General features: G+C 37.7%; 2 protein-coding genes across 2 annotated transcripts in view; both read right to left on the minus strand.

The window, feature by feature from the left end:
* LOC137890724 (E3 ubiquitin-protein ligase rnf213-alpha-like) overlaps positions 1-5995 on the minus strand; it is a 39527-nt gene extending 33532 nt beyond the window's left edge. The window contains exons 1-7 of the mRNA XM_068734912.1: positions 5835-5995; positions 5399-5572; positions 2537-2689; positions 1445-2055; positions 883-1042; positions 577-794; positions 2-139 (exon numbers count right to left, since the gene is read on the minus strand). Coding sequence (XP_068591013.1) covers positions 2-139; positions 577-794; positions 883-1042; positions 1445-2055; positions 2537-2689; positions 5399-5572; positions 5835-5958 — 1578 coding nt within the window. The 5' untranslated portion in view covers positions 5959-5995. The remainder of the gene's footprint in view (position 1; positions 140-576; positions 795-882; positions 1043-1444; positions 2056-2536; positions 2690-5398; positions 5573-5834) is intronic.
* Positions 5996-6331: 336 nt separating this feature from the next.
* On the minus strand, positions 6332-18744 carry LOC137890698 (E3 ubiquitin-protein ligase rnf213-alpha). Its single transcript, XM_068734875.1, has 17 exons — positions 18673-18744; positions 16927-17033; positions 16384-16499; positions 14877-15227; positions 13275-13835; positions 12466-12629; positions 12121-12270; positions 11662-11867; positions 10376-10647; positions 9965-10221; positions 9057-9257; positions 8440-8629; positions 7689-7744; positions 7409-7568; positions 6827-6958; positions 6577-6675; positions 6332-6460 (listed from the first exon to the last, which is right to left on the minus strand). Exons 2-17 carry the CDS (start codon positions 17024-17026, stop codon positions 6332-6334), a joined length of 3144 nt encoding a protein of 1047 aa, XP_068590976.1. The 5' UTR covers positions 17027-17033; positions 18673-18744.
* Between the last annotated feature and the right edge of the window lie 7858 nt (positions 18745-26602).

The raw sequence follows: 26602 nt of genomic DNA on the forward strand, positions 1-26602 counted from the left end.
CCTTTTTCTGGTTTCGGGCCTTGATGGTGTACATCCCTTTCTCATTGATGGATGTAGCCAGGGACAGGGATGATAATTCAACAGATCCATGACTTTCCTTAACAGTCTTCAACCAATCCAGGTGGCGTGCTGTATCCCGCTGAAATCAGACACCAAACCAAAATAATCTGAATGTATTTCTGAAGTAAACAAAAATAATCCTGTTTTTTTGTTGTCTGTAAATGGCTAGTAAAATAGTAGCCATTTATTTATTTTATGAACTTGGATAAAAAAGGACTTGGCATGCATAGCAAACTAGGTAGCCTTCTTCCCTCAGAGAATAGACCTTTTCTCAAAAGATTTGTGTAAAATGTCAAATGTAAAGCTGGACAAAAAACAACAAAACAAAGATGTTTTTAGTTTATCGGGGGGTTATTTCATTGCTTAAATGTTGTGATAAATATAGCTTAGTTTCCCCTTTTAAATATTTTGGCTTAGACAATATGACAACTTAGGTTGTTTTTTTTATTGCTTGTTGTTTGATTGTAGAGGCAATTTAGCTACTGTATGGTGGTAACATAAAGGGTGGAGTCTCACCAGCTTTTTGGGGATATTTTTGTCATTTTCAAGTGCCTTCCACAATTTTGACAATGACTCTTTGAAGGCTTCAAAATCAGAGTCCGGCTTCAGTCCATACAAAATGGACGAGTAGCCAAGAACAGCATCATGAAAACAGGCCACTCGATCCACATCCAGGTCATTTTCTCCAGCAGAGATTGATGCCAGGTCAACAAAAACTTTCAGCTCATTGATATCTGCAATTACAAATTTCCTTAAGATGATAAAAAAAAACGTTGTGTTTTTTTGTGTTACACTTTGTAACAAAAAATGTATTTACCGTACCTTTCAGTGCTTCTTTAACCCACAGGACAAACGTTTGGCTGCCACTGAGTTTCTGAAGACATTCACTGCGCTCATTCGTAATGTCCATCAGCATATTTTTGGTCATCATGATGGTATCATCTATGCAATTCAGGCTGTTGTTCTTGAAGTCAGCTTGATTCTGAAAAATGTTTTTTACATGAATGTAATAAAAAATGTATCTTGTGAATTCGTCGAGTGTATGATTCATGATTCCAGTGAAGATGGCTCAATGAAACACAATTTGACATATATGTTTATTTCTACAGGAAGGCTAATGTATGTGTACTATTTCAATTTCCATTTCAAATTTCAATCTACAGAACAATAAATGTATAAAGTGGAATGGCGAGTTACATATTAACAGTAGTATACTCTGATGTGACTATAATGATGTGCATCTAGAAGACATTTTCTCTTTTGAATGATGCCATGTCAGTAGGTCTGCTTTTAATATCTTACAGGTAAGGACTGGTGCTTCTTTAAAAGACATTTTTTAAGGAAAGATGTGCTCTTCCCAACTTGCAATAGTTGGGAAACATACCAATTTCTCCAGTACTTTAAAGTCTCCTTCCGGGCATATTGTGTTCCTTATACTCATGATGATTTTTGCAGATTCCATTGCAAGATGAAGATCATGGTATAGTTGAATCTGCCTAATCCTTCCTCTGATCCATCTTCTGTTATCCGATGGATTTGTTCTGCACATGATGTCTAAATCTTTCTGCAAGTCTTTGTACTTTCCTTTGTAGTCCTCAAAGATGTTGTCTATTTCTTCCAGTAACACTTCCCCACTCCTCAGACCATCATAAAGTCCTTTATACCTGCTGTAGCAGCTCTGGAATACTTTGCTGTAAACCAGGTCGAGAGTGTAGATTTCTTCATTTCCATCAAGATGTTCAGTCTCATCTGTATCAGGCTGGTCTCTTGACAGCTCTTCCACTTGGTTCTTCCAGCACATTTTGAAAATTGCACTGTCCTTAATGGCATGCAATTCTGAAGCCATTTGACGGGTGACATCACAAAGGTTGAAATAAGTGACCTGCCCAATTGTACGAGAGGTCTGTCCTTCAAGAGCGTGAACCTTCATGAATTCATTCAATTTCATCATCTCAGTGTTCTGATCAAGTTTTTTGTCCAACCCCTTGAAGTCAACTGTGGAATAAAAATATATTATTAAGAATGTAGCAATGAACGGGTCCTTCAATTGTCCTCTCAAACCTTACTCCAACATAATTTAATAATCCAAGATTAGAATCACTTCACAGGTCCCTTTCAATGTAAAGGAGCAGCAACTTGATACTAAAACCCTGTCAGATCAACTGAACTCCTTACCTTGTTGCACTGAGGGCTGGAAGCCCCTGCAAAGGAATGATTATATAAAAAGTAACATCTGGTTCAAACAACTTCCTTACTGTCAATTTAGGTGAGTCTATTTGTAGCCTTGTTCATTGTTTCCACAGAACTACTAAGAAAGACTACAGTAATTTTTTTGCAACCTCGAAGAGCAATCACTGCCAAAATTTATTTTGATTTGACACACTAGACCAGGTGACTTTCTACGCAGAATATACTACCTATTACCATTACAACAGCTTAGCATCATCCCTCATCTCAGTGTGCCAGCCCTGCCTACCTTTGACATGTTGTGGAAGATCCTCACAGATTTGTAGAAGACCCATGACCAGCTCCTTCTCACTATGGACAGCTTCTGCTTCCTCTTTTCTTCGTCTCAGAAATTCTGTCATGTTTTTGTCATCTTTACAACGACCATCATCACAGAGGGCATCTAGAGGAACATAAACATATAGATGAACACAAGCACAAAAGTAGACTCTCAACTACATTAACACTCATTAATATACAATTCATAACAACAGTTATAAATGTTTTATTCTTGATGAATAAGCTCGTCTATTATGTGTTTGGTGATTGTTTTCATAATTTACAAATGATGGATTCCCCATTTGTAAATTAAGTATTATATATATTACAAACCAATTATTAAGGAGTTGTAGATGATTAATAACATCCTTTATAAAGTGTTAGTAAATGATTAAGAACTTATTTAGATGTACATTATTCATGCATTTATATATATATATATATAAAATGATTTAGACATGCACTAATGGTTAGGGACTATGTTAATATATGCTTTATAAATGTATATTAATAGTGCAATTAATGATTAATTCAGGTAGTTACTAGTCATTTATTAAGTATTTTGTGTGACCTCATCTAAAGTGTGGACTATATGCCTTACAAAGCATTTATAAATGACATTGAAAGGCCATCAGTGCCTCAAACCCCAGAAAAGCTACATCTACAAGTTTACATTTACTTATTTAATCATTCATTTTAACCAAGCATATCGATCTCCACTGTTCGCACTTTTCTTCAGTTGAATGTCCCGATGGCAGGCGGCGAATCTGATCATTGTTTACAACCGCGAAATGAGAAATCCCGCTTTCAAACGTCATCAACGTGGGACAAACGTTTCGCTCAGGAACTGATACAGAAGTGCCCTTACGTTATGGAAAACGTCGACTTAAGTTGAAAGGGCGCGCGGACCCAGATTACAAAGAATGACAGCTGACGGGCATTGGAGGGCGGTCAGCTGTCACGTAACGTTACACATTATGGAGGATGAGTACGTAGCTAGCCTTCCAGCTAGCAAGTCACTAACTAGAGGTCCCGAGACGGCGCACGCCACGGCGTTACCTCCGTTGTAAATAGAGCGATCCAGGAGACAGTTGGCTAACTAGCGGTTATATGATAGCGACAATGTTTGATGACCATTTATTCATATGAGTGGAGCGAATGTAAATGTTTTATATCCAGCCATGTTCTCCTGAAGGAAAATCAGTTTTTTGTTTTTTACATGAATGAATGGCTGAGAGGTTTGTAGTAATACGAGTATATTGTTTGCATCTTGTAATACATATTGATATGTTCTTTATCACTTTGTGTTTTGTCTTTTTGTTTTTTCTGTTGAGAAGATAACAGACTTTTGTGGGTTTTGAGGCACTGATGGTCTTTCAATGTCATTCATAAATGCTTTGTAAGGCATAGATAGTCCTCACTTTAGATGAGGTCACACAAAATACTTAATAACTGACCACCTGAATTAATCATGCATTGCACTATTAATACGCATTTATAAAGCATATATTAACATAGTCCCTAACCATTAGTGCATATCTAAATCATTATATATAAATGCATGAATAATGTACATCTAAATAAGTTGTTAATCATTTACTATCACTCTATAAAGGATGTTATTAATCATCTACAACTCATTAATAATTGGTTTGTAATATATATAATACTTAATTTACAAATGGGGAATCCATCATTTGTAAAGTATGAAAACAATCACCAAACACATAATAGACAAGCTTATTAATCAAGCATAAAACATTTATAACTGTTATTATAAATTGCATACTAATGAGTGTTAATGTAGGAACAATGCTTTATAAATGATGAATTAAGTCTTTACTCATACTTAACTAATGCTTCATAGTGTGTAGTTATTATAAAGTGTTACCAAAGTCTTTCTTTCTGTCTTACATTGCAAATAATAGTGGACATTTGAAGAATATCCCTTTTAATATTTGTCTACTATGATATAATTCTGTCCCCCCCCCAAACCCCCCCCCCATAAAAACTAATTTTTAGGTCATAATGCCCACCCATAACATGACAGGGATGCTATATAATGTTATACGTTTTGCCTTATTGTCATTCTACAACACATGGTTTCATATTGAAATGTGAGTTGTAGTCCAAATATGCTACACAAGAAAAAACAAAACAAAACAAAAAATATTATATATCATGCAGCCTGAGGAGAGAAGGTGCTCTGTAGTGTGGTGGTGCTGCAGCGGACTGCTGTACCGCTTGCCAGATGGCAGCTGGGTAAACAGGCTGTTGCTGGGTTGGGTATTGTCTTTTAGTAAACCCACAGCAGCAATAGCCTGTTCACCCTGTTTTTTGTTGTTGTTTTTTACTGCTTTAAAGCTAAGATAAATCTGAGGATTTGTGAGATCAGGGATGGAGTAGGAAAGAGAAAAAAAGTTCTGCTGCACTGAGTTGCATTCATTTTTCAAACTTTTCTTCTTGCTGTTTTTTTTGGTCAAACAGGTTGGAAACCACTACTTGAAAGTATCAGTTAAAATCTACTAAAAAAAAAAGATCATCAAAACAAACACCATTGGGTATCTGTCATGCAGATAGTTTTGTTGAAACAGATTCTAATATATGCTCCACTGAGTGTTATAAGATTCCACTAAGAGTAAGTGGGAAAATGTGCTTTGTTGTAATTTGGGTAAAGCAGGATTATTTTATTATGTCCACACAGCACGGTTTATACATACACAATCTAGAGAAAGAAGAAGTAGAAGAAGTTAAAAAATGGGAAGAAAGAGAAGACAGAGGAAGAGAAGTTGAGGAGAAAGAGTAGCAGTAATAAAAAGATATTCCAACTCACCGTTCTTCAGCAAGTCAACAAATTCACATTCTTTCTGGAGGATTTGGTTTAAAGTTTTCATCTGGATCTCTCCATTGAAGAACTTCTCTGACACAGATTTGAATGCCGAACTGGCCAAAGTCATCCTGATTTGCACTTCATCTGACAAATTGTCAATCAGTCTTCCTCCTGCACCTGGAAAACAAGCGTGCAAACATAAACTACAAAACATTTTACTGTGGATTATGTAAAAAAAAAAACATTTGACAATTAAACAATAATTAAATATACTGAGGTGAAATGAGCCAAAAATAACCCAATGACGGCCAGCCTTCCCTTTCTTTCTTAAGGTATTACTTTCAGACACGCACTTTTTAAAAGAGTAATCTTTAGAAATGAATGAAGCGCAGATTCCCAGTCATTCTCATAACATTATCAGGAACAATTAAGTATTTACCTGTCATTTGGAAAAAAGTTTTGGCCATGGGCCAATTTAAGAGATACTCAAATATGAAGTCCTCGCCTTCAATGTAAGCTCCACTCGCATCAGTGGGCCATGTGTTTAGCACAACAACAGACATCAGCTTCCCAAACTTTGTGATATCATGTTTCTCAAGTAGAGCTGAAGCAGCTCTGCCAGATTTATCCTAAACAGAAAAAAGTTACATTCAGAGCAGGAGAATCTTTTTCATCCTCTACAATGTTAAGTGTCTGTGGGAGTCTTTAAATACAGATATTCATAATCAAAGCCTTGTAACAATAATTATATGTTGCTAAATAATTGTTTTAACACTTTCAATGCTTTACACCATTGTTCTCTGCTTCATATGAGTACAATTGTTTATGAATAAAAACTAAAAAGAATTTCATAAGCAATGACATTTACATTATATTATATTACAAAGCATTTATTATCTGCTTATTCAATACTTGAATAACTCAAATCAACACGGATCAAACCTGACAAATAGCTGCAATCGCCTCCATTGCACATTTCTCCATTGTGTTGCATAACAATGGACTTGTCTTGCTCAGTTCTTCCATCTTGTTAGAGTACATTCCAATTTGATCCTCTGGATGTTCCTAGCACACAAGCACGCATCTTCAGTTTAGTTTCTCAAATGCACATGTAAAAACATGTAAATACCAGAAATCAAGATCTGTAAAGCATGTAAACACAAACACAAATCCAGGCTTACCTGTTTTAATTTTCCTTCAAAATCCTGCAGGAAGGGGGTTCTCCATAATGAGGTGTGTTCCTGATGACTGAAGGATACTGAGACTAACTTGTCCCATACCTAGAAAGCAGGGCATGTTTTTTGATAGATCAGCTAAGCTGAAATACTATAGACAACTTCAATTGGCTATCGCATTGGAAAAAATTACAATTTGAAAGTAAACCCATAACAGAGAACAGCACATACATTACTGCCATTCGTTTCTGCTTACCTTGATTTCATGGAGTACAGAAAACTGCGTACGATCCCATTCATTAAGCAGTTTGTTCCTGAAGGTATTTCTCCGCCATTTTCTCATTGTTTCCAATGTTTCCAAGATTGACTCTTGACTTCTGTCTCTTGACTGTAATAGCAGTTATTAAGTTACATTAGATATCTCTATTTTTCTAAATTTCTTTTACAAAGTAAAAAATACAATTTAACATTGTCCACTTTTTATCTAGAATTGCACTGCTTGCATTAAACATTAAGACTCAGCTTTTCTGTATTTTTAGCTTTGCTGTGTACCTTGCTTTTAATGAGAAACATCACAAATAACACAACAAGTGAAACAAGTGTAGATACATATTCCAAAACTTTGCAAATGTAGAGGAAAAACAACAGTTAAATCTTTAACCATATTTAGCAATCTACATTGAGTTGATTTTTTTCCCTCTATACGTACAAGATAGACAAAACAAGAAAAAATAAAGCGGTTGTGGTAAACTGCTCCAGGCATTTCAATTCTAGACTATGACTTGGTATGGAGACTTAAGAGTGTGGCCTGTCCAAAAGTATGTCAGGTGAGTCTCACCTGGGAATCAGTGTGATCGCATGCATTGGCAATCAGACAGACCAAATCAAGGAAGTAAATAGGAACATCAGAGAGGCCTGGATCTGTTGTGTGACGGCAAATAGAACCAAGAAGCCTTACTGCGGTTTTCAGGCAACACTCTTTATATTTGTCACCAAAGCTATGGGAAAAAAAACACTTGATTATTGTTGTGTTTGCATTACGTTTGCTAGCAATATAGATACTAAAATTACTGTACAGATACTGTATATGATATTGATAGGTTCAGGTTTTATTTTACCTTTTAATGCGATGGCTTTCTCTGTTGATGAGCCCACCTGCCAATTCTTCCAAAGCCTATAAACCAATAATAAATAAAATAAATAACAGTACATACATAGTTTGAAATAGTTATGAAGTCATTCAAGCAATTGGTTTAAACCTGCAATAACAGCTTGGGCCACTTGGAGGTAGCAGAAACAAGTTGTGAACATAGACTGTATAGAAGGGTTGTGAACATAACACTGGCATACCTTGTAAGGTGATGTGGTGAACTTGTTAGCAAATATTTTCTTATGTACTTATCCAGCAGTTATCAGCAACATGATAATTTATTTGGAGTTGTAGCTCTGGCCACTTGATGAATATAGGTCCAGTATTCACACACATTTAGATCTGTTGTTGGAGTCTACCAACTCCTAAGGGAAATATATGTCTCTTTAGCTTCTAAATGCTCATCTATGTTCACCTGCTAGTTGCTAACTGTGTCTATCTGCTGTTTGGTAATGAGCAGGTCTTGTATAGTGGGTTCTTAGAGCTTTTTGACTGTAAACAGCTGCCTGCTCCGGCCAAGAACAACACTATGTGAGCGGTGAGAGTGAAGCAAACAGTACAGTTTCATGTCGGACAGCTATACAACGAGCTGAAACATACTGATAATACTCTTTAGGTTCATCACTAAGTGACCGCTTTCACATTGTCACGTTGGTTCCACACTCATTTGATATATTATGATAACAATATTATATTTTAACTGCTTTAAGGATACATACCTTGTAGTTAGATCGAGTTATTCCAGATTTGATAGTGAACTGCATGTAATGAAGAATGTCTAGAAGCTCCACTTTCACGGTGGATATGAAGCTTGTTAGATAATCCACAGGCACCAGAGACATCCAAGATTGCACAAGAAGATGATCAATGTCCGTCAGGTATGCATGTTCTTTCATGATCCAGACACCCCTAAGTTAAAGTCAGAGTTGATTATGGTGACGAGGAGGTGAGGTAAAAATTCAAGATATCCCAGGAGTGAGAGGTGGAAACCAACAAACAATGCAATTCACTAAATTTCAACACAATGTCATCAAAAATATAACTATTACCAGACTATGGCTTATTCCTGAACAGGAGCAGTGACTTTCTGGGGTCTCTGCTGGTTGCCTTGCAACCTTACATTACAAAATAATGCACTACTAGGATAAAACTTTAACCACTGGCTTGGAAAATCTGGAATTAAAAGTAAAATACTGTAACCCCCTTTTACTGTTATTTCGTTCCACTGATTTGCTTAATTGTTTTTGAGGAGTTTTTGTTTGAAGACTTGTCAAATGGTTTTAAAAAAGTTGTGTGCATGTGCTCAAGTCTTTTCAGGAGAAAAACACGTACATACCTTGCATAATTGTCGCTGTTGAAATGTGTTCCTTTGTTCAAGCCTGACCAGGAGTCAAACTGTGGATTTGAGACAGGTGGAACTGGTTCAAATGGCTTGCTGTCTCCTCTCAGTAGGTGAATCAGAGGAATGACCAAGACCCACTTCTCAATTTGCTGTTGCCTGGCCTTGTTGCAAAGTATCTCAACAGCATCTGCAACACTTTACCAGTGGAGAAGTCAGTGCTTAGTATCGTTAAATTAACAGTGGGGAAATAGGTCATATTTGGAAAGCAGACTATAATTTAAAAAAATTAAATGAAAAAAATAATGAATAATACAAAATAATTATATATATATATATATATATATATATATATATATATATATATATATATATATATATATATATATATATATAATTACTAAGGATATAATAATTTAATAATTATGTTTTGTTTCTTCTCTGTACTATGTTGTTGAAAGATATGGACAACTGCTTTAAGATCTGCATTTTAGACATGGGCACCGGAAGTAGGGGGCCACATCCACAAAAACATTCTCATTTTAATCTGTGCATCTACACAGCTCCTTTTCTGCTTTGTCTCATATAACTGTGACCTAAATTAAAGCTTTTAATCAAGTATCTTTTTCTGACACTACGAGTGTAAACGCGAGGTTTACACACATGCAACACAAAAGGCACTGAATAGTATATTTATCCACAGTTTGCGACCGGCAGGTAAGGGCTTTTTAATACCCACTCCCACCCGACCCGTTATGAGAGCCAATCCACAAAGGCTTTGTGTTTGGCTGAGTCTGAGGATTTATTATTGTTATTATGTATTCTATAACCTTTACTATCATTGTGATAATGATGTTTTAGTTAGAATTGTTATTTTATGTTAACTTAAATCAAATATCAGTTACCTCTTTTTATCTGACAAAGGGCTTGCAAAGTCTTCCCAGAAATGAAGGAAATGGTGTTGTGGCTTCTTAGGCAGGCGAAGAAGATCACATAGACTGGATAGTTGATTTGTCATGTCGTCTTTCAGATACTTGTTGTAAATCAGCAAACTAACAACTCCTGCACGCAAAGGTGATAACATGGATTGCGTTGTTCCTCTCTGCTTTCTGGGGTTGTGATTGATGTTTTCCTCCAAAAAACGTTTAAGCAGGCTTTTCACCTAGACAAAGTAAAGGAAGAAGGTATCAATCAATCACCGTCCTATACTTACTTACACTGATGTTAATTCCTGCTGAAAACAATTCTATGAATTCACTTTGTCTCAGTTTTGATGGGACCCAGTGCTATTCAAAAATAAAACCCTTTAGCTTTACCTGTTCATGATTGTATGGTAATCCCCAAGGCCTTTCTGTGCCACAATGAAGTACAGGATTGCTGTACGTATAAAAAAACTGTTGTAGCAGTAAAAAGAAGTTGTCCAAATTTGGTTTATTCCAAGTTGTAGGAAGGTCAAAGATGATATTCAGCATCACCCTCCCAGCTTGGTCTCTCCTTTTCAAAACAATGTCTTCGATTGAAGAATTCCAAGACCCAAATTTCTTCTTCAGCTCGGGATGGATCATATCATCATACTGGTGCCACTCCCCTTGAAAGTCCAAGAGAGCAGCATGAAATATTAGGGAAATTTACATGTTACTTTGTATGTTTCTTTTTGGATATTTTCCCTTAATTGAGTTTATTGGACAATTTACAACCAACACACATTTGAACAATGTGATCGGTCCTCTTCTCAGAGAACTGTGTCTATATAGACATGCCAAACCATGTGTAGAAATGGAGCATTGCATTTGTTCAGGCAGTTCATGTGATACACTTTTGGTATTGTTGATTATACTAACATCAAATGTTAATGTGCACATGTTTGTAAAAGAGGGGATTATTTCTCCCTGCAGAATAGTAATTACTGCTTAAATTCTCTAAGAGCTCCCTCAATGAACAAAGCCTTTTTAATCAAATCAAACTGTATAACAATAAATGGTCAATTCCTTGACATAGCTTCCTCTAACTGAATCAAATTTTGAGCGTTTCCCTTTGCATTCAACAGTGGTGCAACATAAACATAACATAAAATTCTACCCATCTTTACTTGTGTTATGAATACAATACAATATAATGTTAGTTTGTTATAACCAACTGTTCCGGACATCTGACCTTGAATAAAAATCAGATCAGACCTTTGAGTACTCAGAAAAAGATTTTACAAACAATAAATTATAGCAGACAAACTACTCTACAGCTGATTGGATACAGAGACACAAACAAATATAGGCTACTCCGTACCCCAACAGCATCTGACAATTGATATCCTTCTTTCTAGCATTGCACACACATGTGTCCTTACTGTTTGGAGGCAAGCAGCTGTCCTAGATCTTAGCGTCCACCCACCTGGCTGACCTACAATAAACTTGTCAGTGTTCGCTGATGGACAATCTGAAACTATTTCAAAATTACCTAAAGTGTATCTTTTGAGGTTTTCCTGTACTGCAATTTCTTGCTATTAATTGGTAAAAATGTATGCCAATATCAATATGTCTATAACAAGCTAAAAATGGCCAATATCTAGCCGGCTGATTTATCAAAATAAGTGAATCTAGATTACCTTCATGTGTTAAAAAGTCCTCTTTGATTTTCAGGCACCTGTTGACATATTGATTTCCATCTTTCTGGTAGATCGTCTCATACATGCCCTTGTTGTCATTTTCAATGTGCTTGAAAATTATGTATTTGTAGGGTATACTCTCATGAATTAAGTTCCTGGGAATCATAACTTTCCCTTCAACAAGATAACTCTTGTACCCTAGAGACCTGTGAAACACAACAATTATAATTAGTGATGGGACAGGCACATATGTGACAAATCCATAATTCCAAAGCAAACAATCAGGCGGATAATAGCCACTATGCTGCTAGTTGGTGAAGAAAGCTAAAACTATCTAAAAATACATTACAAAAAACAATCACAATCTGATTTTATTGTTTCCTTGGTTTTTAGTTGAGAATTGACAAAACAGCTGTTCTGGTATAGTTGTGAAGAACATGTTTTTAAAAGAAGTCATACCTAGAGAAGGACATTTTCAGGCAACAGTTATTCCAATGTCCAAACATTCTTTCAGACATTAAGAAAACCTCATCCTTTTCTGGGTCCAAATGAAAATCTTTGGAAGTGACAGCATGGAAGTACACAGGAATACATTCGCTGCTTGGTAAACTAAAAAAGAAAAATCAAGTAGATAAAAGTTAAAGTAAGTTGTTTTCTTTATTAAATCTTTCTTTATTGATTAAATCAATAATACAATCAAAAATATGTTGTAACAGATAGCAGATAAGATGCTTTGTTGAGAACATTACATACTTCATATACACAGTAGATTAGAAAGAAACATCTAAAGTCTTTTAAACTTACATTTGTGGTGCTTGAACTTCAGTGGATGTTTTAGAGATATTCTGACTTAGAGGTCTGGAATGTTTTGGTGAAGTGGAGACATCTACATCTCTGATGTCTGGCTGCTGTTTCTGTATCTCTGCCAGGCGTGTGTTTGTTTTGTCTTTTGATCTGGTGTCAACAGCCTGTGAGAAAAAAAAATATTGAAGAGTAAACAACTCCCTGATCAGATGATTCTACCATTACCATATATATTGTACAATATACACAGATAAAAGTTCCTGAAGTCCTATGGGAATCTAATTGCCAGATAATCTGATTGCCAAGAATCAGCTATATAATATATACTTATCATACCTGTCAATTCCCACATTTTGTGAAAGTCAAATTGTCTTATTGTCTTTACTATTAAATAAAGACCTTGGACATAGAAATATTATCCACTTTAAATCTGGAAATGATCGGAAAATGTAAACACATATCTATGATTGTTTCCAGAACATCATGGTTTTAATGTCAGGCTAATACAAATCATTGCACAACAATACTAAATTCTAAAATGTTATTACACCCATTATTATCATTTACTATTTATGTAAAAATTGAAGAAAAGGAGGAACAAGTATTTTGCAATAAGCCAAAGATTCAAGGTATGAGCCAGTTTGAGGGTTAAAACTCTATGTGTTTGACTGATAACTGTGTTAAAAGTGTTTGTTTTTTTCGGTATTTGGGTCATCTGTCTAACAACATGTCTCATCTCTGGCTGCTTGGTCTTCTTTCCTGTCAGTTAGTTTAGTGAATGTATGCTGTTCTGTGTTGGTGTGATTTACCTTTTCATCTGGCTTCCCAGAGAGATGTTGTGTCTCAGAAAAGATTGTCTTCTCTTTATCTTGTTCAGAGACAGACTGCTTTGCCACCATATCACAGTCTTGAGGTGTTTGCTCAGAGGATTCAGGTACAGTGGAGCCGGTTTCTTTAGGCAATGTTAGAAATGACACAGAGTTGGACAATAGCCCAGAATGAAGGTCACTTGGTTTGTCAGCAGGTATTTTCACTGCATCAAATCTGTCCTCTGTACTACTGTCTGGTGGGGCCTCTGTTTGTTGCTCTGTCAGCTTATCACTGGCAGGTGTAGAGGAGGGTGGTGTCATGTAATCAGACAGATTTGTTCCAGGTGCCACCTCACTGCATGGTTGAGAGTTACTTTTAGGAGTTGTAGCAGAAGGCCTCCTTTCCTCTTTACAAGTCTCTGAAACTTGTGTCTTCCTGATAGTGAGGTTGGGGGATGAGGCTCTTTTTTCCAGTGCGGCTGGACTGACAGCGTTGTCTGATGGGTTCTGTGGTGTAGCTCCATCTCTGGCTGCCTCTTGGTCATCACTAGCCAGCTGCCCCTGAGAAGAGTCAAAATAGTTAGCTTAGCATCCTGATATTGCCCACTTTAATTGTGCCATACGGCGCTAAGCTATGAACACATGCATTTCCACTGCAGCTTCACAGCAAGGGTTCACCAGCTGTAGTGGAGCCACACCGGGACATCCATAAAGCCAAAGGGGCATCTTGTGTGTAACTGACTGACTGTAGCTGTGTTGGTGACTATAGAGAAAACACCGGTATTAAAAGCCTCTTTGTTCATCTTTCAGTAAAGATTAATTTCATTCTTGTTTGTACTTTCAGGTGATGGCCTAATGACTTTTTACTTTTTAATGCTTACAAAACATACCTCCAACTGTTGCTGCTTGATATTAAAAGCCTACCAACAGGGAACTAGGTGAAGGCTTTATTACGTAGGAGCTATTGGAAATGCAATGTATTTGTCACAGAGTTACACAACTGAATGCTTTATTGTAGCTGTGGTTTTTGCATTTTTGCAGCTGAAAGATTGCAAGGAAGTAAGTCACAGTGAGCTAGTAATATTAAAAAGCTGCATGCGACGGGCTCTTACTGCGGTCATCAAGGTAAACAAGGTATTTTCTGACCCGGCAGAGGCTCTCAAAGGTTTATATTCAGTGGCCACTTTATTAGGTACAGCTGTACAACCTAATACAAAACAACACCACAGCTCAATTCTAGCTTGACAAAACATATGATGATCAGTTTTTGTTTAATTCAACTATAACTTTATGACTGAGATTGACGCTGCTGGTGGTGTTGTTGTACTAGATTGAATTATATTGAAAGGCATTTTCCATTTGTTATAAGGCAAAGATTCAGGGTATAAGTCAGTTTGAGGGTTAAAACTCTGTTTGACTGATAACTGTGTTAAAAGTGTTTTGGGCAGTTTCCTATGTTACTGAACATGGATCAGCAGAATACTCCGTTTTTTCTGTATTTGGGTCATCTGTCTAACAACATGTCTCATCTCTGGCTGCTTGGTCTTCTTTCCTGTCAGTTAGTTTAGTGAATGTATGCTGTTCTGTGTTGGTGTGATTTACCTTTTCATCTGGCTTCCCAGAGAGATGTTGTGTCTCAGAAAAGATTGTCTTCTCTTTATCTTGTTCAGAGACAGACTGCTTTTCCACCATAACCCAGTCTTGAGGTGTTTGCTCAGAGGATTCAGGTGCTATGGAGCTGGTTTCTTTAGGCGATGCTAGAGATGACACAGAGGTGGACGATAGCCCAGAATGAATGTCACTTGGCTTGTCAGCAGGTATTTGCACTGAGAGTGTCTGGTTGGGGGATGAGGCTCTTTTTTCCAGTGTGGCTGGACTGGCAGCGTTGTCTGATGGGTCCTGTGGTGTAGCTCCATCTCTGGCTGCCTCTTGTTCATCACTAGCCGGCTGCCCCTGAGAAGAGTCAAAATAGTTAGCTTAGCATCCTGATATTTGTGAGGAATTTAAAGTTTAGAAGCATTCTTAGTATGTTTTAAAGCACTCCTAGTGATGGATATTTTATGTCAGTGTTTACTTAAGTTTTAAACCAAAGGTATAATTATTATATAATATGTTTGCTTGTAGAAGTTTTGAACCAGGGAGTGTGGTCATTTCATGCATTGAATGTATATTGAGTGTCTGTGAGGGGGGTTTGAGGAATGTGAGAAGGTGTGAACCTGCGGGGGAAGTATACGTAGTTGACTGAGGTGTCTGCCCAGGACAATGGGTCAAGAGCCAAGGAGGAGCTCATTGGACTTCAGCCAATCGTGGAGCTGATCGACAGGCTGAGGAATGTGACTCTTGGGAGACAAAGAACTGTAAATCCCAGGAGAGAATCAGACCTTCTCCGGATCATGATGCAGATATACGTATCTGTCTCGTGGCCCGTACGGGGCCTCACTTTCATGAAATTTATATGTTTGTTTTGTTATTAGTGTACTTCAGTTTGTAATTTTGTAGCTTCTGTTTGTTATTAAATAACTTTTGATTTGATTTTAACTTGGACCAGCTGATTTTTTGGCCCTGCTCTGCTGACAAAAGACGCAGCAGTAGGAGACATGCGGCCTCCCTTTGTCTGCGAGAGAGTTGAAACCCTAACATATTGCCCACTTTAATTGTGTCATATGGCGCTAAGCTATGAACACATACATTTGCAGCTGTGGTTTTTGCATTTGGATTTTGCACCTTGACAAAACGTATGATTTAGTTCTAGTTCAAATATAAGTTTATGACTTTATGAGATTGTTATTGCTGGTGGTGTTGTTATACTAGATTGCATTATATTGAAAGTCATTTTCCATTGGATTGTAAACACCTATAGCAGAAATATCTTTTGGTTGTTAAGAGCTTGTTTACAGCTCTTGATAATGTCGGTGTAAACTAGCAGACTAGTTTCAGTTTAAACAAGAGGGAGTAAAGGTTGCTTGTGAATTTGAAAGAGCACTGCAAGGATTCTTTTTCCATTTTGATTTCTTTTTTTTTCTGTTGATGGTTAAATACATGGATTAATACACTTACAATGATCATGATCATTGTACTAATACAATAACTGTGTTCTTGGCCTTTTCACCTTTATCTGGGCAAGGTTTTCTTGTTCTTTAACATCTTTTAGAACCTGGTCTTGATCCTCCTTTTGGTTCTCCTTCTCAGCAGAGCCTGAGGGTTGATGTGCTGATGAGGCCACATCTGGGCAACAATCAATGTCATGTGAAATATTGTCATGTGATATAGCTAACCAAAGTTAATATGTACGTTTTAGTGTTTTACGGTAACAGTACAATACATTACGTACTTCAACTTGGAATTTCAGCTACAAGATAATCATACTTCATTAAAGTCTAAGTACAGCACAACACGTTCTGGTTAAGTCAACCTGCAGCATAGTTTTGTGGTTTCACATGAGAAATGTTTTTTATAACCACAAGAAAAACAATTGTGTGACATCAATATAAGAAGTAATTTAACAATAATACAGTTTAATGGTTATCTAATAAAACTCATTAATGGATATGTTAATGCCACCAAAATTATGCAATTAACAATCCTGCGTGAATATATATTTCACAAAGTAACTGCAAGTAGTCAGAAAAACATTGTAAGCTGGGAAACTTACCTTGGGTCCTGTTTTGAGTCAAGACGAACAATTTGAAACCACACTGAGGACAGAATTTATATGATTTTTCCACTTGATTTCCACATTCAGGGCAAAACATGATTTACCTGTTCAGAAAGACAAAGAAATTGGGGAAAACATTTCGATTTAGTTGTTGAGCATTAGAAGCATACTTTTTTCAGAAAAGTCTATACCCACTGATTTAAATAATTTCCCAAAATAAAAGTAAATTAGAGAATTTATGGAGACCAATGTAACAGGCTGCAGGTATGTTAATATAATAAAATATAAAATACCATATAAACTACTATAGGATTTAGGTCTTTCTGTATCCTTATTACATAACACATTTTATCTCAGTTCCTTCTTCTGCTCTGTCTGTCTTTTGTCATTCAACTAGAACACTAGATGATCTGAGAAAGCATCTTAAAATCCAATAGGAAGCAAATAAGGGTGCAACGGATCACAAACCTCACGGTTCGGTTCGGATCATTTGTCAGATCATTTTTCGGATCAGCAAAGAAAAGGGGAGGAGACCACTATAACGTTGCTTTCCATTTATTAATTAAAGAACTTCAAGAACACTTAAAGCAAATACATTTTTACATGAAAACTACAATATTTAAGATATTTATTTTCATAAAGATGAGAATATATCTACATTGTGTGGGGAAAGGGTAGTGTAAGCTATTATGCTGAGTATGTTAAGAAGCAGTGTTCCGGTGAATGTGTTTTGTGCTTTTATTGTGGAGGAGGAGACGGAAGGAGGGAGAGAAGAAAGAGGTTCTGAGAAGGGTGTGAGAAGGATTAAAGTGGCTGTCATCTTGGCGCCGAATACGGAGCCCCGTGTCTGCTATTTTATTATTATTCTAAAGTATAGGCGCAATATAAACCCTCGGCTACAGTAGCACCAGATGTGTCTGTGTCTCACAGAGGGGGCGTGTCTGCAGCACCGGACTTAAAATCTGTCACAGTATTTTCCTTTTCATAGAGGCCTGGAACGATCTTCATACGGAAGTGGGTGCCTGAGGGGATTTCGTAGCGTGGCTCAAGCACTTTAACCAGATTCCGACATCCTTTGTTTTCCACAACGGAGTGTCCCCCGTCTCTGACAGACTGGGATGGTGGCGCTTCATATGTGTGGACATGCCCGATGTATTGCCGTTGTCGTATGTCTTTCTCTTTCAACAACGCCTACATATAGTAACGGGTTTGTCCACCCTTATCTAGTCATTATAAGTTACAGAGACGACAAAATGCTCCCAAACTTGCGATGACGTCGGGGGCTTCTCAAGTTCCTCTGCTCCTCCGCTAGCCCTGTCTTTCACCGTTAAATACTTTTAACACGCTCCGTTCACGTGAACACACTACTGCTTTATATCTGTTCACTGCAACTTTGCATTTATAGTCGGGGACTTGTTACTTGAAACGAAACAGCAGCAGTACAACGTTATTACACACTATGATGATTAAACTGTAAAAAAAATAAAAAAAATAAATCCGAGCCGGATCGATCCGTGATCTGTTACACCACTAGCAAACAGTCGAGCCCAATTATATAATAAATTAATTAAGAAAACGTATAATTGCTCAGTAAATAATACAAAGCAAAATTATTACAAAATACCTCTCAGTATAACTAACTTCAGAGTTATTATTACAGACACAGTACTTGCATATTCTAGTCATCATAAATTAATGGATTATTAGGTCAGTACGATGGATGAGCTTGTTCAGATAACCTACCTTGTTGCTCTTCTTCCTTACATGGTTGAATCTGTACATCCGAGCTGATAACTGATGTTATATAGCTCATACATTTACTTTCTCTTTTGATTTACAGTAAGAGGTGTGGCTGCTTCAGCTTTTTCTCATTGACTAAAATCATTACAATTTCCGAGAATCCAAAGTGAAACCTTTAAATTGTTTGTTTTGTCCAACTACCATAGATATTTAATTTACTCTCATATGACACAGAAAAACAGCATTTTCTACAGCAGACTGTAAGATCAGTTATCCTGAACTACAGTGATTAAAAATCCTTGGATGAACTATGAACATATCTTCACAGCAAATTCTCTGTAAGTATGGAAACATATAGAAACGTAATCAATACTATCATTAGAATACTATTATGCTAACCATGTTCAGTGACATGTTCGACAACCTCCAGCACTAATACACACAGACATCCTCCTTGGTAACCACTAGGTGGCAATATTCATTTATCTAAAACACAATAGTTTAGTAAGAAAAGTAATAGTGGTAGTTATGGTATTTCCCTTTTTCCTTTCCTCTTCCTTTTTTGACCCACTTTTCCTACTGGGTTCAACGTATCATCTCATGTTGTCAAACTGGAATTTAATTACTGTTGTTTTACAACTGAAATCCATGTTGTTTACTTTCATCCATGCAATGGATGTCCATGCCATCAAACTTATCATTTCTGTAATGGATTCATATTTACAATACTAGATTGCAGGATGACATTTTCATTGTATGCCAACAATGACAAGATGAAACAAATTCACCCAATCTGTATGAATGTGAAGTGAAGTAGCATTCATCGTTCTTTAAAATAAAACAAAAAAGGCATGTTGTGAAAGGTGCCTTGGAGAGATACAACAGACAACTGGAAGTAACTGCAGTAAAGAAAAAGAATATGGGACAGAGCAACCTTTGAAATTTAATTCAATTCAGAACGAAGGCTTTGCCAAAGCAGCTGAATCGCCAAAAGGTCTATTTTAATGGCACTGAAATGAAAGAGCAGGATGCATTGGGTTCATGTGGGGGGAATGCTCGGAATATTTCTCTTCCAAAATGCATGCATAATATCCAAGATGGCATTTGTGAGGGAGGAAAATAACACTGCTTTCCACTGCCTCTGAAGTCAGTGCTAAAGGAGCGTGCTAAATCATATCATCTTATTGCAAGGCTGAATTGAACACCGTGCTAACAGGCTTGGACTGTGTTTGTGTGTTTGTGTGTGTGTGTGTGTGTGTGTGTGTGTGTGTGTGTGTGTGTGTGTGTGTGTGTGTTTGTTTGTGTGTATCTGTGTTGGGAGTGTGGGAGCTAATCTCAGTGCTGGGCTATTGAGTCCTCCTCCTCTTCTTTACCACCCACACATCTCTTCCACACACACAGACACTAACCACTGCAGCCGCCAGCCAATCACTACCTCTCTTCCTTTCTATTCCCTTTACCTGCGTCACTCTGCATGTGTTGCCATGGTGATCACTGATGCTCCACCCACACTCTGTCTCTCTGCCTCTTTCAGTATGAAGATGAAGCCGACTTGGGGCTGATGATGCAGGCAGGCTGCACACGTCATCATTTCCCTCGGGAAGAAGGCCTATTTTTACCACTGGGCACAAAGTATACCTCGCTGCCCAACATATTTATGGGACCGCAGCTAATCCCAGCCTGCCTGGAGAAACATCTCTCCCCAACGCTAAGCATTTCTCTCTCCCTCTCCATTCATCTCGCAGAAATTATCTTCCTTCAAAGGCATAATTGTATCCCTTGAGTTGAGGTGGTAGCACTTGTAAAGGTTTTAAAAAATCTTTAATATCTGCGCTGTTTAATCTGTGATACTATATTTATTATGAAAGGGAGATTACACACACATATTCATCCTTTACATGGAGGTAACCCAGTCCTTGGGTGACTGTGGTCTGTGGACACAGTCACCCAAGCAGCACAGCTAATAAAGATTCAGAGACAAATTCACAAAAGGACTACGCAGCTTTTGCAGCCACCAAACCTGCACAAATAAAACTAAAAGAAACCATTTCATTCTCGAAGGACCCGCAAATGGTGAAATGCAGGCATAACTTTGCACTCAAGCAAATAGCTTCTTGGTGCTCCTGTACAACCAACACATTGGCCTTAAGTGCATTTGTAATTTGACACATAGATAACTGCTATCAGATGCACAAAAGGGCAAACTGCATTCAGCTGCAAAACTCTATGGGCGTGTTTGCACTGTAATTACCAAAACAACAGGGCCAGAGCACCTGGAGTTTAGCTTCAATATCATATATCACACTTCACTTTTAGTTTTTTACTCTCCAAACAACAGTTACATTGTGGTCTTGATGAGTAGTTTTCTGCAAAGACAGCTGTTAGAGGCAAATTCTATGACCAAATTAATATTGAGAACTACTGGCTAGTGTAATCAGTTGTTGGTGCGTAGTTGTTTTGAATATAGTAAAAAACGCAGGTGGTATTGACCGTGAGGTAAATTCAGGCCCAAGCCACCATATCAAGCTTTTGTGAACAGTAATTTGAAATGAGCGGGTGGTGCTAGGACATCATACACGGGGAGGTTAAAATTCCCCAAATTTTCATTGTACATATGAGGTTCCTATGGCTAGCTAGCTAGTGATAGCACATGTGACAGACACCTGGCAGACAAATGTGTTCTCTATTATCTGGAGCTACTGGACAGGTGTCATGAGGACTTTCTAGTCTGTTGGTTGTTTTACCGGGTCTGCCTCCATGACAGTTTCTCCAGGCCCTGGTCACTTGTCCTGGGCCATGTTCTCTCCTCTCATTTCCCAGACCTGGCATCCTCAAACCATCCACTAGATGCCCTCAGACTCTCTTGTCAGTCCTGGGCTGCGGTCGAAAAGTTAAAACATTACCCCCTAGCGTCTATTCCTAGCCACTTTTTCTTGACCTCTATGGAAAACATCATGGGGTCAAGGAAAGATGTGAAGGAGAATTTATAAGGAGTTAGGAAAAGACAACCGTGGTGTTTAAAGAATCCGACTACACTTTCACTAAACTACGTGATTATGATGCAACGACGGACGTCACTGACTAGGTCTGCCATGACGAAACTGCCATGACGAAATATATATATATATATATATATATATATATATATATATATATAAATTCTTCACTAATGGGCACATGAAGATAAAAGCCTGTAAATATCGACCTAGACATATCACATAAACCTAGAGTAATCGCAATCTGAGGATCAATCACTTTGTCACATTGTTATAGGCCTACAGCAGGAAACTAGGTGGACCCTTAAGCTTGTACCGTGTACCAAATCACACATACACAAAATGGGTTTTCTGTTGTTGGGTGTTAGCATCAACCACTGAGCCACTGCACCGCCCAGCAGCAGCAGAGTTTCTGTTCGGATGTGGCAGATCAACCTGTTGTCCTCCCAAATTCACTGCAGAGGTTTCAGTCATCTTTTAACACATTCCAGACACAAAAGGCTTACTTTGGCAATCAAATTCTTTTCAAATTAAAATGTCTTTAAGGTAACATTTAACATTAAAAACCAAACAATCAGCCTCAAAGGTGATATTAAAATGGCATGAGACAGTTACAAAATCTTTCCACAAATGGTGATTTTTGTGAGTTTAACAGTCAGGATGGAAAATGGATGGAAAGCTCCATTTGAGGTTAATGAAGCACATTTCTTAACACTTCTGTCTCTACTGTCACACAAATTTTCTACTGGGAAATATTATTGATTGACTATTAGAGCTGCAAAATAAGAATACATGAATATTATATATCATAAAACAAATAAATATAGAAAATAAAAAGAGGTTAGCTAGATAAGCAGGCTGTTAAAGCACTGTATACACTCTCAGTAACAAACTTCAGTCAAAAGACAGAATTTTAAATCAGTAAGGAAGCGAATAAAAACTAAATAAATACAGTACTAATTCAATTCAACTGTTTAAGTCTCTCAGTGTGAAGACTTTAAATATGCAAATATGAATATGGGGCAACATTAGGGTGTGATGTTCCACTATGATAATCTAGTTTGTTCCATGTGTAACATGTTCTGGAACAAAATATGAATGAAATAGGCTATCTCTGATGCTTTTGTCTGTTTCTCTACAACCTACAACAGCTCATGTTTAACCATGAGGTGTAGGCCTAGTGAGGTTTTGTGGTTAAGTGTATGAAACTGTCAGTGTGTGTTTGTGTGTTTTATACAAACCAATAGTACGCACACACACACACACACACTCTCTCTCTCTCTCTCTCTCTCTCTCTCTCTCTCTCTCTCTCTCTCTCTCTCTCTCTCTCTCTCTCTCTCTCTCTCTTTGTGTGGGTTCCTATGTGAACCATGAACGTGGAACTACCTACACTTAGAAACTACGTCATCAGGCCCAGTGGAGCAGGTTAGTAGGGCAAATACATGTGTAGCCTACCTATACTTGTTATTTATGTTATTTACTATTGAACCGTGCTGAATGCTGAGTATTCCTCAGATAAATTGAATCCTGACAATATGTTAAACCAAAACCCCATTCCTGCCCCTTCAAAAAGATGATAAGTAGCAAAAAATCCATGCTGTTAGGACAGAACACGCCCCTCCCTCCAAATGTAGGCCAACATATTGAACCACAGAACACTTTTGAGGTATTACACAATCTGATCTTTAATTCAATTAAAATGTAGCACTCTCGCAAGGATCCTGGAGGGGGCTTGGGAATACGGCCATCCGGTCTACATCTGGTTTGTGGACCTGGAGAAGGCGTATGACCGGGTCCCCCGGGAGATACTGTGGGAGGTGTTGCGGGAGTATGGGGTGAGGGGCCCACTTATGGGGGCCATCCAATCCCTGTACGCCCAAAGCGAGAGCTGTGTCCGGGTTCTCGGCAGTAAGTCAGACTCGTTTCCGGTGAGGGTTGGCCTCTGCCAGGGCTGCGCTTTGTCACCAATCCTGTTTGTGGTATTCATGTACAGGATATCGAGGCGTAGTCGTGGGGAGGAGTGTTTACAGTTCGGTGGGCTGAGGATTGCATCGCTGCTGTTTGCAGATGATGTGGTCCTGATGTCTTCATCGGGCTGTGACCTCCAGCACTCACTGGATCGGTTCGCAGCCGAGTGTGAAGCGGTTGGGATGAGGATCAGCACCTCTAAGGCTACATCCATACTACTCCGTTTTCGTTTGGAAACAGAGTTTTCAAACGAAAACGATCTCCGTCCACACGGCGTTTCAGCCATCGTTTCCGAAATGATCTCCGTCCATACTACACGCCTGAAAACGAATATCACGTGACTCTTCACGTACACTGGACATGCGCCGATGTAAACAGGAAGTATATTGTCGTATTTTGTAACTAAGCAACCAGAGTAATAAAGTAGTCTTTAATGATCGTAAGTACGTGTTTGATACTTAAGATCTTCTCTAAAATCTTCCTCTATAAACTCAAACAGATACAGTTCGTGGAAAGTTTAATAAGTTTTATTTTTCAGACTTAACGTTAGTTACAGCGCTGCGGGTCTCTCTCTCCCTCTCTCCGCTCACTGATCTCTCTCTCTCTCTCTCTCTCTCTCACGCTGCTCACTGATTTCCTCCGCAGACATGCGGACTTTAACTGGACAACAGCTGCTAGTAAAGACAACAAGGTCAGCAATGCTTGTAATCAGTTGTCGGGCAATATCTCCAAAACTGTAGCAACTCACATCAAAACAACCTAGATTGTTAAATAGCAATGCAGGTAAGAGGAAAAAAAATATGTAATTTAGATTTTGGGGTAAACTGTCCCTTTAAGGCTGCTTTGTGTTTTCTGATGTTCTGAACAGACATACTTGAAGGTTGGGTGAAAAGCCGGCTGTCATAGAGAGAATTGAGACCTGTTATTGGTTCAAATGGGTAAAAACAGTGCACCCTTTCAATCTTTCCAGGAAGGCATTCAGTTATAAACATGAAAAATAGCAGAAACAGTTTGTAAAGAATAAAAATGGAGAGCTTGTGAGAAAATCAAATCAAGTTTTTCATCTCACACACTGGCTGGTCACTGTCCTACGTGAACGTATCCTCATACATGTATGTGACGTGAATGTCAGATTGACAGTTTTGGAAAGTTACCAAGATTGTTTCTGATTTTGACATTGAAAACAAATAATGTTTTGTTTGACATGTGTTTTATTTTTGAGCACACAAGTCATACATTAAATGCCATTCAGGCACTGTATCATTGTTGGCCTGACATTTATCTAGTTAACTACTTTGAAAGAATACCTTACAAGCTTATACAATATCTAATTTCATCCACGTTAGCGTGCCAAACCAGTTGCCAGCCAAACAACATAACACTTAACTTATGCGTTGGGCTTCATTAGCTTTCAAACCTCAGAGTAGTTTCACAAGAAATTCATAGAAATTCAACACATGAACCACATGTTGCTCAATACAGCACAAAACGTTCTCAACCGATGCTAAGCATTCTTGACAGCTCATCACTTTCTGTCCTGACTTGCAGCATTAACCAACAGTCACTGATGACAAATATTGCTGGAGGCCTGTATGTACTATACAGCTCATGTTGACTTATGTTTGAAGAATTTAGAACATTTAGCTTGTCACATGACACACTATAAATCATGTAAAAGGCCAATGTTTTTATCTGGAACACTTTATCATGTCAGGAATCCTAAATTAATTAAGTTTGTTCTGTAGGACCATGCAGCACCATACAGGTATCTTTTAATATTTTAGCCTATTGACTATTGGCAACCATTTAAAAATAAGTGTTGTTTTTTTCTTCTTCTTTTTTTTAATTTGCAGTATGTGCATGAGTGGAATTTGCATGTTCTTCCGTGGGTTCTCTCCGGCTTTCTCCCACAGTCCAAAGACATGCAGCTTCGGTTAATTGATGACACTAAATTGCCCATAGGTGTGGATGTGAGCGTGAATGGTTGTCTGTCTGCCTCTATCTCTATGTCAGCCCTGCAATAGTCTGCCAATCTGAAGGCTGTAACCTGCCTTCACCCAATGTCAGCTGGGATTTGCTTCAGCCCTCCCTTAGAAATAATATATGGATGGTTCAATATATGTCAGTACTTGTGTAAACCAACTACTGTATCTGGAGATTTAGCTATACTCTTATGACATGGCTCTGCTGTCAGTTGGTTAGCACAGTTGGTTAGCACACCTCTTTGGTCCACAATTAAATATCTTGATAACTGTTGGATGCATTACCATCGATTTCAGCACTCACATTCAGGCTCCCCAGAGGATAACTTTTGAGGAGTTGTTGATCCCTGACTTTCCATCTAGTGCCACAAACATGTCAAAGTTTTCCCTTATCAAGTGAAATATCTCTTTTGTTTAAAAATGCTAGGTTACTGGCATTGCATTAAAATTGTTCAAAAGTTGAGTTTGCAATTACATTTTTAAATTATTGTCTGCCAGTTTGAAAATGAAAGACCATTGTAATGTCCTTTTTAATTTTGGTAGTAACATATTTTATAGTATACGCATTCTCACTCATGAAATCAAAATTGGATTTTTACATGTTGAACTTAACTTTTTCATACATCATGCACACTCAAAAGAAACACATTTTTCTCTCTCTGAAATTCTTCACTGTGTTGTCAACTAATTAACTAGTATTGATTATTCTTTGCTGTCTTTGATTCAAGTAAAAATATATTGTTGGCTTACATAACAAAGGTCCATAACTGAAAAACATTGCATATCTAATAAACTCAGTGCTGACAGTGTGGAGGAATTAAACTTTTTCTCTTGCAACTCTACAATAACCTTTGAAGTGATACTCTATTTTTAGGTATCAAACTCTCACTTTCCGTATGTTTGAAAAGTAGCTGTAACATAGTTTCGTTTCATTCTTCATGAACAACAGCAGCTGTATTCACTACATTCGGTTTGTGATTGATTAAC

The sequence above is a fragment of the Cebidichthys violaceus genome, unplaced genomic scaffold (assembly GCF_023349555.1).
Source record: "Cebidichthys violaceus isolate CVI_PGR_0920_01 unplaced genomic scaffold, fCebVio1.0.p SCAF_68, whole genome shotgun sequence".
In the NCBI taxonomy this organism is placed as follows: Eukaryota; Metazoa; Chordata; class Actinopteri; order Perciformes; family Stichaeidae; genus Cebidichthys; species Cebidichthys violaceus.

Excerpts from the sequence above, each read along its gene's own strand:
- LOC137890698 (XM_068734875.1), bottom strand. The coding sequence starts at position 17,026 with ATGTTTTGCCCTGAATGTGGAAATCAAGTGGAAAAATCATATAAATTC. Across the intron at positions 7,569-7,688 it reads GAAAGCCATCGCATTAAAAG|CTTTGGTGACAAATATAAAG; the intron begins GTAAAATAAAAC and ends TTTTTCCCATAG. Across the intron at positions 6,676-6,826 it reads CTGTACTCCATGAAATCAAG|GTATGGGACAAGTTAGTCTC; the intron begins GTAAGCAGAAAC and ends CCTGCTTTCTAG.